At 37.9% G+C, this 12469-nt stretch overlaps 1 protein-coding gene across 2 annotated transcripts in view; it reads right to left on the bottom strand.

Moving 5' to 3' along the window:
• NELL2 (neural EGFL like 2) overlaps window positions 1-12469 on the bottom strand; it is a 145930-nt gene that overhangs the window by 28735 nt on the left and 104726 nt on the right. For both annotated transcript variants that reach the window (XM_051795791.1, XM_051795789.1), the window contains exons 14-15: window positions 9069-9191; window positions 6493-6588 (exon numbers count right to left, since the gene is read on the bottom strand). In XM_051795791.1, the coding sequence (XP_051651751.1) occupies window positions 6493-6588; window positions 9069-9191 (219 nt within the window). The remainder of the gene's footprint in view (window positions 1-6492; window positions 6589-9068; window positions 9192-12469) is intronic.

The raw sequence follows: 12469 nt of genomic DNA, 5'->3' as shown, positions 1-12469 counted from the left end.
GAAGGACTCAAGGAGGAAAAACAGCAGTGATTCCCCACTGTTATGGCAGCAAAGCCCAGTAATGAGCTGGGCACATCAGTTCCAGCATCTGTCCTTGCTCACCTTTTCCCACAGCTGGGGCTCTGGGTTATGCAGACCTGACACCACAGTTTCAGCACTGGTGCAGGGCAATGGCAGCATACAGCTCAGCATCCAAGTTGCATCTCAACTGCTTGCAAAGCACAATTTAGCTTCTTTGGACTTTGCCCTAGGCAATTTTGTTTTGGTTTGGTTTGGGTTTTTTTGCCTGCACCAAGCAGAAAGTTTATAATAGCTTACAAGCTTTGAAAATTTTTGTTCTTGAAATGCCAGACTCCAAAGACCTGACTTTCAGAATATGATGAATTCCTACTGCACACTGAGATCTATTAAAATGTTTTACGCTGCAAATCACTCTTAAGAAATCTTTGTTTGCAAAATTTTATCCAGATTCAATAGACTAACTCAACTTTCTCTTTTTTCTATGTATTGAAGTCAGCCCTTTAATGTAAATAAAGCATCCCCTGACAAAAATATCCTCTAATTTCTAAGCCTCAAATTTGGGAGCCTCCCCAAAAACAGGAGCCTGAATACTCAGGACACCAAGGTCCAAACAAGTCAAGTGGACTACGAAAACTAATGAACTAGGGGAGGTACCCCTTCTTCCTACAGGTTTTGCTCTGGACAGTTCATGCCTGTGCTGCCTTCATGTACGTTCCGCTTTCCTCTTGCTCCCTTCTTCTGTTTCCTCCTTCACTAAAAACCCCAGCAATGCCTTAAGGATTTCAGAGAAAAAAAATATTAATTCTAATATGCTTTCTGCTCAAGGAGTTTGTGTGTTATACTCATTTATCCCAGTATAAAACCAGTTTCTCCTGTTAGATTATGAAGGGTACACCTCTTACTCTGGCTTTGTGAAGGACCATGCATACTTCTACCACAAATTTGAGCCTTTTGGTATTATTGTTATAAATCCCAACCTGGCTATCAGTAATTTAATTCTTCATTGTAACAATAAAACTGAGTAAATGGGAGATTCCTGAGCTGCTCAGAAAATTTTGACTGTGATACTCTCATAGCTTATGGAGAGTCTTCATTTGATTGTGGCCAAGAATTCTTAAGAGTTCTGCCAAAAGCAGCTTCGGTCCTTAAAGTATTGGTCCAATACTCTATGGGCTTCAAATGCCACTTGTGTCACAGCTTCAACTTCAGAGCCAACTTGGCCACAAGATGATTGTGGCTGTTTTAACTGAGCACAAGGGATCAAATAGTTCTCTTGTGATGCTCTTCATTTTTACAAAATCAGCAACGTTAACAAGCTTTCTGGTTACTTTGATAAAGTCTTCTATTAAAATACTAGTGAAATATTTTTCCTAAAAACTGGAGAATCATAATTAAAATACTTTCACAAGCTTTCTTTGGAATAGGAATAATAATAGTCTATAATAATCTGAAGGCTGCTATTATTATGGTCAGTGCATCTGAAAAAGTTAATTTGGATTTGTTGAAAAGAGCAATAGTCATGCATGTTAATTATTTAGCTTATGTAGAAAGTAGTAGAAAACTCTGATGAGATCTGGTCTATAACAACTATTTATCCAAATCCCTTGTCTGAGTTGTATTTCAATATTCTGCACTACAAATGCTAAGTACAAAGTTGCAAGAATTTGTTTTAGCAACACCAATTTTTTTTCTTTCTCCATGAAGGAGTAGCTTTCCATACATGGAAAAGAAAAAGGGGTAAAAATGCAGAAAAGAGACAAATAATATATATTCCTTGGATTTGGCTATTTCTGGTATGAGATCAGGTAAGAGAGGGTCACCTGACATATCCAATGCTAACCATTTTTTTTTCATGAATTCAGTTACACATTTAAATAAGCCAACTGTTAGTAATAATGTATGGCTGAATTAATGTAGAATCTGTAAATTAAAACTGTCCAGGGGAATTGTCAAAGCACAAAATGAGTGTGGAAACTCAAAAAATGAAGCTGACAAGCAGCAAAAATGCTGTAATCTTGTATATATAGACTAGCAGATATGCATATAGAGCAGGAGAACAAATCCTTTCCTAAAGCTCTGTGACCAAATTAAAGGGGGAATTGCAGTAACAGCAACCAAATCTAACAAAGTAATCCTGTTCTGAATTCTAAAATATAACACTTTTCAAATACAATTTTACACAGCATTTAAAAATGTCAATTGAAGAATTCATAATTTTGCAATCAAACAAGAATGTATTAAATCAGGTGTTTTGAAGAAGTTTAACAGGCACAAATATATTTAGATTTGCTTGGTAGTCTCATGTCTACACTGTAGAAGGCTGCTCTACAGGGTACTACTGTGCCTTTTAAGACTTCAAAAATCTTTTAACATATAAACCCCACCTCCCTAAGCCAATGATGCATCCTCAACACTAATAAGGCCTCAACCCATATCCTTTGGGAAGAGACACAGAAATTCCTCCACTCATTTTTATGACTTAATGACTTTTGGTCTCATTATTATGGCTTAATACCAATTTTTAAAAAAAGGTAGTGGAGGTTGTTATATCTGCATATGATTCTTCCATCTGCTGCCTCATTTCCACATGGCACAGGTCATGATTAATCTAAAAGGTTCCCAACAGATCACTGGAAGGTGTTGTAACAGCTCTGTTAATTGTGAGACACTGCACAGTGAATACATCTTCTCACTGAAATACCTGATTAGCAGTAACAGTTGATTCTCCTTAGGTTTCTGACAGAGATGTGGCTCCTACTGACATCCCAGAAACACCATTTTGAAAGCAAAAAATTTTACAAAACCATCCTACCTACACAGGGCTTCACTTTGCTTTGCAAAAGCTGCATTGAATTTAGGTTCCACAGACAGAACCTAAGCATGGACAGCATCGTCTTTCCCAGGCTTTGGGAGAAATATAGACACTGATTGAGTATGCAAGGATGGGTTTTGGGAAGGACACAGAAAACAGTGAGGTACTCAATGCCTTCTTTGCCTTCGTCTTTATGGGTAAACTTTGCCTTCAGGTGTCCCTGGTCCCAAGACTAGTGTCATAGTCTGAAGCAAGAAAAATCTACCCTTGGTGGAGGAGGATCAATAGCTAAACAAAGTGGAAAAAAGTACAGGTCAATCAAACCTGATTGGATGCACAAGGAGTGCTGAGGGAGCTGGCTGATGTCACTGCAAGGCCAATTTCAACTGTTTGAAAAGTCATGGTGACTGAAAAAAGCTCCTGAGAAATGGGAGAAAGCAAATTTCGCTCCCATCTTTGAGAAAGGCAAGGATCCAGGGAACTGTGGATTAGTCAGCCTCACCTCCACTGCTCAGAAGCTGATGGTATCCTCCAAACATGTTAAGGACAAGGAGGTGATTTGGAACAGTCAACAAGAAGAAGAAAGCATGCCTGACCAACCTGATAGCTCTCTAAAGTAAGATGACTAGGCTGGTGAAGGGGAGAAGAGCACTGAACGTTGTTTATCTTAGCAAGGTTTTTGATGCTCTCATAACATCCTCAGACAACCTTGTAAGTGCAGGCTAAATAAATGGACAGTGAGGTGGATTGAAAACCTGCTGAAAGCCTGGGGTCAGAGAGCTCTGATCAACCATACAACACCCAGTGGCCCGCTAGTCATTTAGCAATGTAAATTACACCCGGGTAACTACTGGATACGGGGCCAGTACTGTTCAACATCTGGACAATAAGGTAGAATGCAACTCAGCACATTTTCAATTAAACAAAATTTGGAGGAGGGGTTGCTACACCAGTTAGTCGTGCTGACATTCAGAGGGTCCTCAGCAGGCTGGAGAAATGGGCAACTGGGAATGTCATCAAGTTCAGAGGGAAATAAAAAGTCCTACAGCTATTAAGAAACAACCCCAGGCACCAGTACAGGTTGGGAACTGGGCAGTTGAAAAGTAACTTTACTGAAAACGGTCTGGAGATCCTGGTGGGCATCACAATGAATATAAGGCGATTACATTTTCTAGGTTATTGCTGGGGTGTGGATTCAATCTCCTGTTAATTAATTCATAGGTTCAGCAGTTGCTGACAATTTCTACATAACTGTATGCTTTAAGTTAAAAATGCCAGGATTCTTCAATAAGTAGTTTTTAAATATGTGTAGCACAAACAGAAATAAGTAATATGTGTTTTAAAATGGATTTGGTATCTTTACATCAATCCCCCTCTTCCTCTGTATGTGATTGCAATGGAAGATGTCTGCCTAGAAAAGATTCATCACCTTTGTAGATGCAGAGACTGTTCAAAGGGAAACTTCCAGCATAAATTATTTGTAGTATGAACATCTTGAATCACTTCAAGCCTAATGAGAAGTACCTTCAAGAAACTCTTCTAGTGAATATGTACAGCCCAGTCGCAAAACACGTCAGCTTTTACTTTTTATTGACTGGATAGCTCTTCCATTTGCCACTTTGACAGTATTTCAAACTGTATGTTTCAAAGCCACGTGCAAGTAGATTACAATCCTATTCTGCAAATTAGTATCCAAATGAAGTGACGTGTACTCTTGTGGTTGACCTCTAGCATTACTTATTTCTACAGTAGGAAAAAATATGATGTCCAAAGGAGGTTAAACAGGACGGGGGCCTTCTCCTTACAAAGCTGACCTATGAAACAGGTTTGGGGATGGCAAATTGGCTCCAAATCACAACAATAATATCACTAGCTATGTGATATGAGGTCACTACCATACTAACCTTATGTTAAATATTGAGATCAGGTATTCAGAAAGGCATCAGATGTGGTCCAAGATTCTGCCTGTCACCCTATATGTTTCCTGAAGGGCAGGAAGGGTGGGCAGTTAGGCCAGCAGTTCCGATGCTTCTGAAGGACATTTGGGACTGAATGCAGTTAATCTAACTTAAGTTAGTTTAAGGTACCTGAACTTTCTGAACTAGGGACAGTGTCCTTGGGTTGTCTGCTAAAGAAGGGAGCAGAGATAGGACTTCCAGGGGCATTTCAGAAAAGCCAGTAAGATCTCTCTTTGATAGTGGCTATTAATTGTGGCTATACAAGGAGACTAAAGCAAATATGTTTCTAATCTACACACTTCAGATAGGAGTAAAAAGCTGCAAAAGACAATTATGAACTTTGAAACTATACATGTTTTATTTAGTTGAGAACATGCAATATGTTATATATATTTATATATATTTTATATATATTTATATATTATATATTTATATATTTATATATATATTTATATGCAATAAGGAGCATATAAAACAACTATTACTACACCAAAGTAACTGTTTTAATACTTGAGCATTATCTTAGCATTGAATTTGTTCCTAGCAGAAACAGTGTTATGATTAAGAGACCTGTACCATGTTATTTGCAGTCTATGAAACACTGAGCAATAGTAGAAAACTTGCTCTTTTGAAACTTTCTAGAAATACATGAGCAATCAGGATGCTGCTTTTCACACAGCATCCGTCTTGTGCAGTGTGGTAATATCTGCTCAAATACAGAAGAATGAGAACAACCACATTTCTCACCTCTCAAATGGACCAAATAATACAGAATTCAGACCAGTCTGTGTTTTTCATTAAACTGGATATGTTTACAAGCCAGATGAAAGCAATACTTGCTAAAATTACCTCCTTTCCATTGTTTGGAAGATTTATTGAAGGCAATATAGAACAGCAACAGTAGTCAATCATAGGTGGCAGACTGCCCTTTTATTAGGCATATTGAAGCCAATTAATCTAAGCAAGCTTTCTCCCTTTACCTCCTGGAGGCATGTATGCTTAGAACGGATTTAAAAATTCTGCAGCAATAAATAAAGGTGCTGAAACTATTCTTTTGAACTTCGAAAAATTATTTACAAGCACTTGAGATGCTAAGCATTAACATTCTACATACTCTGCTGGGCAATATAATTTGATTAGATCTAAGACTCAGAAAATACAGTTCTAAAACAAAGCCCTGGTGCTACAGCCATCCTCAGGAGTAGCAGGAAGATAAAGGAATGCTTGTAAAAGGAGTTAAAAGCAGTAGGAACACTGAAATCTCCCCTAACACTGAGTAAAGAAAGTCTGAGTTAATCACAAGTCCTCAAATAAGGTTGCAAGGGAAGGTGGCTTACTGAACCAGTAACACATAACAGAAGTTATCAGTTATTGGAATTTATTTCTAGATGTCAGATTATCTGTTATTTATACGAGACACTCAAGGCCATTTGAGGTGAAAAGCAAGTCTATCATAATCTTATTAATTATGAAACATCAAAATCCAAGATGTCTTAATTCATGTTCTAATTTTTGCAGTCCATGTGCTTCTAATTAGAACTGCCATAATATATTCTCTTGTGAAGCATATAAGAAAAGTGAGTAACATTTTAGTTGCAGCTTCCTCTTTTCAGGGCACACATTTAAATACTCCTTTATTCTTGGATTACGTCAAACATCCTCCTTGGATTAGCTTCATCGTAAATGAAGTTATAATCTTACCAGTTTCACAGCTGGGCCCAGTGAAGCCTTGTGGGCAGGCACACACATTGGAAGCAATACAGGCTCCTCCATTCCTACATCCATCCTTGCAAAATGCTGCAAAATGCAAAATTACAATATATGGGTAACAGAATTACACTCAGGTGGACATGGTCTGCTGGCTGGCTGGCTGGCTGGAATGCTGCCTGAGTGTCATTGAAGGCAAAGTCTGCCTTCTCCTAAGGACAGAGGTCACAAAGAGATGGTTTATGGGCCCCCTGCCTCACTGGCCAGATGGGCTGACAAGCTACAGAAGGAGATTAGAGTAAATCATCTGAAGACGACAGCTCCCATATGTGCTCCTTCACATGCACTGGGAAGCAGTGAAAGGCAGCATCTTCCCTGGGAACAGACTCTTCCTAGAGTGGTATTTGTCTTCTCTGCTGCCTAAATAAAGGCCTGAGCATAATAGGCACAACTAAATACTAAACTGTCTGGCTATCTCAGTCCTTTATTAAACCATTTGATAGAAACAATAAAAATAGTAATTCTGTTTCAAGGGACTCTGAAGAACTTCAAAACTTATACGATATACAGCTTAAAGTCAATCCCTGGTTGGCACACTGCAATCTGAGAAGCTCTGCTTACATATTTTGGTGCAGAATTTTCCAGTTGTGTATGCTTTAGAGTTGCTTCTGCAGACCCAGAAATGCAACCAGCTCTGATTGAAAACACCGTAGCTGTTAATTGCTCGGTTGCATCTGCAATATGGAATCAGAAATCCTCCAGTCATAAGAAACTGCTGGTGAAACTAGGAGATGGAGGTTGTCACCAACACAAAGATTGCTTTGGGGCATTCTTAACCAGTCACTTGTAACTAGCCACTGGAGATGCCAGGCTTTGGTTTGCAGCTGCTTTGCGTAACAGCACCACTGATGAGGTCCTAAGGCTCATCTGAGATAAAACTGTTACCAGTTTGAGCTATCCAGCTCTCAGATTTGAGGCAACAGCCTTGTGGTGAGACCTTCGGCCTGAGTGAGACATCTGAGCGTCCTGGTGCAGGAGTACATGGTGCACAGGAGTACTGCTGGCAGTGCAGTGCATGAAAAGCTGCCAAAGGCACAGGGATATCCAGGTCTCTCTAAAGGATGCTGGCATCCAAGTCAGGGCTGTAGAGAAGTACATTTCTCAGATTTTGATACACAGACTCAGAGCCTTCTCCTGCGTACTGCCTTCTCAGTATTGAAGACAGAGAGAGGGAGGGAGGGAGGTGATGTACTTTTCTTTCACTGTGGGGCTAGGTGCCCTCTGAAATGTCAGAGTTCTTATTCAGGAGACAGAAGAGCCAAATGCAGTAGGTTTATGCGCCTTCTCTTTGATCCAAAGAAATCGCAATCACCTTTTTGTAAGCTGACTCACCTCCAGTAGAAGAAAAGGAGAATACTCCCAAGCACAGTACAGGAGTGTGCAGACAGAGCTCTCTTCTGAGAGGAGCTGCTTTGGGTTTGAATCTCCTCAGGTTAAGACTTTCTTCTCATTCCCCAGAGGAGAAAGCCCAGCATAAAAAGATATATTTGCTGACATGTCTCCCTCTACCCATGTGTTTGACTGGAAGTGGACCAGGCTTCCATGCTTTATAGCGAGCTCGTTTGTCTTTGGAATATATAGCAAAATTGTACTGTTACTCAGGAATAACTAGTGCTAAGATCTTAATCAGACTTAGCAATGAAAGAAACGCCAGGTTGTTTAGCTTTGGTAATACACAGCACCAGGACATATCTATAGGACATTCCAGTGTTAAATCTGGCCCCTTAGATTCTGACATCAAGAGATCAAGAGGACTGAGGCACAACTTCATGGAACACTGGGTATGCTATTGCTGCATCTGGCCCACATCTCACATCTGAGCCCATTCCTCTACAGCCATACTACTTCTATTTTCAATCATTCTCTAAATCCTATGTTCAGAGGTTAAGAACTTCCAAGGGTTTGGGCCCAAGTACCAAGTATCATTTCTTCTGATTTGAAATGCAGCAGAAATAAAAGCAGCATTGTATCTCTGGGAAAGCATCTTTCTAAGAATAGAAGTATAACTTCTAGTGTTTACGAGTGAATGAGAATAGTAGAAAACATGATACTACCCCACATGTAGTAAATGTTTTGTGTGTCCATGTCTACTGCTTTTCTCATTTGCAGTAAAAAGACACAACATACCAAACAACTTTCAGTTGATCCAAGCAAAACAGCAAGTCACTAAACATGGGTAATATAGATCTGACAATGTTTTCACAGCTGTAACTTCGTTCATAACTGTGGACTTTCTTGAATGGTGTAGCACTTATAGAAACTGTTAACTTGACACAGAAATGAAACATAACTACTTCAAATTTTATAGCCTACTATCATCCTAAAATTACTGTAAACTCTGCCAAATGCAGTGTATATCCACCTGTGAAGATCTTATAGGTGTAGGACCTAAGTGTCTAGCTTGGGATTTTCTCTGTCTTATTCAAGGCATGTGACCAGAATTGCATCAACTATGACAAAGCATCTCATCCAGTTAAAGACTGACAACCCTCAGGTTTCCAGCAGCCTACCTTTACAAATGGTACCATTTCCTGTGTAACCCGGCTTGCAGACGCAGTTGTGCCCACCCACAGTGTTGAAACAGAGTGCATTTTCATCACAGTTGTGCTGGTTTGTTATACATTCGTCATGCTCTGAAAAGAGAAACAAGAATGGGATGGTCCTGAATTTTTAAAAACACAGCAAAATAAAAGCTTCATATAGGTTTCCACGTTAAAAAGAGATAAACACAGTAGCAGTTACTGACAATAGGGCTATGTGAACATATAAATATGGGATAGCCAGGGTATTCCTTTTTAGGACATACTAGTATGTGATAACTGCACTGCAGCATAATTCCACTTTCATTACCAGGGAGTCACCATCATTACACTCTCTATGGGGGCTCCAGTGTTCTTGTAAGCATTTGCCAAAAAGCCAGCTAGCATACTGAAAATCCATATGCTATTTCTACTGCATAATTTATTCATGCCAGTTTATCTTATGCAGGATTCTTAGGGTTTCCTTCAGAAAGCTGACTAATGGTGCGAGATGCACGCTCCAAACTGCAAAAGAACAGGTTAGCAGAAGGCAGATCTTCAAAGTGTTTTTCCTCCCTTCAGTCCATACACAGCACTTTATTTAGATGAAATAAATAACCAAAAAAAAAAGGTCTGCCTGTATTTCAAGGGACTTTTAGCTGGCATGTCCTAGCATCAGAGTGCAATGAGACTGCTCAAACTGGTGACTAGACTTAGACATACTGAGAAGTGCCCATCTTGGGAATAAACTATAAATCTGGACCATATGATTTTGTGTTAATTTGCAATGCACTGCTTAATCTAAACAAAAAAAAGGACTACATAAGTGTTTAGGTTACAGAATATTTTAATGTTTAATTTGTGATTTTTAAGAACTGGTAAATGCAATCTCAAAATAAGATGCTCTAAAGTGTCATTTCAAAATGATACATGAAAAACTCTATTACTTTCAAAATGTAGTATGTTAGTCCGTAGGCGTCCAAATAAAATGCTTCCATCTTCTGGAAATATTCCTTGCATTTTTGTTAAATCAACAGTATTCATCTATCCATAAATAATTTCAGGCCCCTGAAATTTTAATTTCAGGGAAACCAGATGTTTGGGAACATAAAGGTACCTAATTTTAATCAGCGCACATGGACTAACTTGCATCTGTTTTCATATGTGAAGTTTTCATAGCCATAATTCTGCACAGATTTTAGCAAATTTTATTAGTGCAACTTATGCCAGTTCTGGCTATTTGACACAAGTATTAAATCTGGAATCAGATGCTCTTTCTTCCCCCATTTTGTGGGGTAAGACTGTTCTGAATCTTCCTCTTTATAAATAATGAGCTGAAATCTGCACATACCCTACAGAGTTGTCAGGAAAATTAATTGCTTAACATTTGCAAATCACTACGGAAATGTTCCACTTGCTATTTCAATAGTGGCCATAAACTGTAAGAGTATAAAACTGGCAGAATGGCACATCTCCAATCCATCAGTAGATGTAAATTTTCCTCTAGGCAAGTACCTGTTATTTAAAAGGGGGAAACATTCACCTCAATATAACTAATAAATTTAAATGCTACAAAGGTTTAGTCTTATTTTGGTTGCTTTGTTGTTGTTGAGTTTTTATTTGTTTGGTTTCTAATAACACTAACCTGATATCCCTCTTCTAAACAAGAACTTACGTGTCTCTCATATCACCAATCATGCTCTCCTCAACTGGATGCAGTGGAGCACAGGCTGCAGGCCTCTGCCCTAAAGCATGAGATTTAATTACTTCGCTCTCAGCATGAATAATTAAAATTGTTATTGTTCACCAAATGATCCAGGCCCTCTAAAATCCACTTATGATATTTGACTCTGACCTCATAACATAGTGAAATCTCTCATGCTGGCTGAAACAGTATCTATGCTAAAGCACTTAATAAAATAAAAGAGAAATAAAGTAGTGACCACATAAACTAGGTAAAAAGTGTTATCAGTATTGTGATTGCATTAAAGAAGAGATTTTAACAGGAATGGAAGAAATCAGCAAAAAAAAAGAATAAGGGTGTTCTACAATCCTTCTAGATTTGTTTCTCTGTATCATCTGAGTTTAGCTTCAATAACACACTTAAATCCATTTAAATATAGTGTTTCTTCGTATTGTTTTTACAGTCAGCTTACACTTCAGGATTGGCTCTTTTGTGGACTGATTACCTGGTTAAACTGCACCCAAAAATCCTGCACATAAAACATGTCACTACATCTACTCTTCCAGCACATGGCACACTATACACACCAATTTAAAGAAACAATCAGAAACATATTTTTCACTACAAATAACAAGATAGACAGTTCAGCTTTATTAAACATAGATATGCTTAAGGGTGGTGTTCTGTTGATAATTCTTCATTAGTTCATGCTTATCACTTTGGTTTCTTTTTTTAATCAAACACTTGGAAAGTCACCATAAAAAAGAAGAAAATTGCAGAGATTGATTTCAGCAATCTTAAATATCAAATCAGGACCTGTAGAAGCAGATAGGACCATGCATTACAAAGAAGCAAAAAAGTACTTTATAAAAGAATCATTAAAAGAGAACCAATAACATGATTTTTATGTTCCAAAACCAGTATAGAAACATTATTTGCTCAACTTAGGAACGTTTAAATTTTATTTGTGATGTTGCAAGAAGGAACACCGAGGCCATTTATTTCAAGCATCTTTAGAAATCATGCAACACACATTTAATGGAAGTTCTATACTTAATCCACTGCACACCATAAAGAAGATGGAGACAGACCAGGTACAATAGTATTACAGAGGCAAAGAAATAAAAATTATTTTTGCAGAGAGATTTCAATGATTAATGAACCTGAATTTGCATAAACATCTATTACGAAGAGCAAATGCACTGTTTTCAATGATGCCTTCTAGAGCTTTATTATCTAATACATCTTAATTCCATTTTGCACTGTTCAGGACTCTCTGCTCAACAGTGTTAAAATTCATAAAATCTCTGTTCTGGAAAGCAAAGGATGTTTTAAATACACTATTTATTTTGACTAAACTATCTCTGGAATGATATCTTTCTAGATAGAGAAAAAAATTTAACTCCAAAATTTGCTTTTGCTCCATGGTAATAACAATAGTAACATTTAGTGCATATGAATGTCCCATTAAATAGTTCTTATGACACAGAAGACTTAAAAAGCTAAAAATTATGTGATGATGCAATTAATTCACTTATGCACATTTGTGTGTGCAGTTAATACAATATATACACACACAAATATATATATACGCAAATATATATATAATATATATATGTACATACAATAAGGGTGATGTACTTTATTTTACTTTGGTTCATTTTTAAATACTACTCCAGAATATTCCATGTGGTTAGCTTAACAGAAA

Source organism: Manacus candei, unplaced genomic scaffold, assembly GCF_025592945.1.
Source record: "Manacus candei isolate 608988 ecotype Guabito, Panama unplaced genomic scaffold, ASM2559294v1 h1tg000043l, whole genome shotgun sequence".
In the NCBI taxonomy this organism is placed as follows: Eukaryota; Metazoa; Chordata; class Aves; order Passeriformes; family Pipridae; genus Manacus; species Manacus candei.
This window is presented reverse-complemented; position numbering and strand designations above follow the sequence as displayed.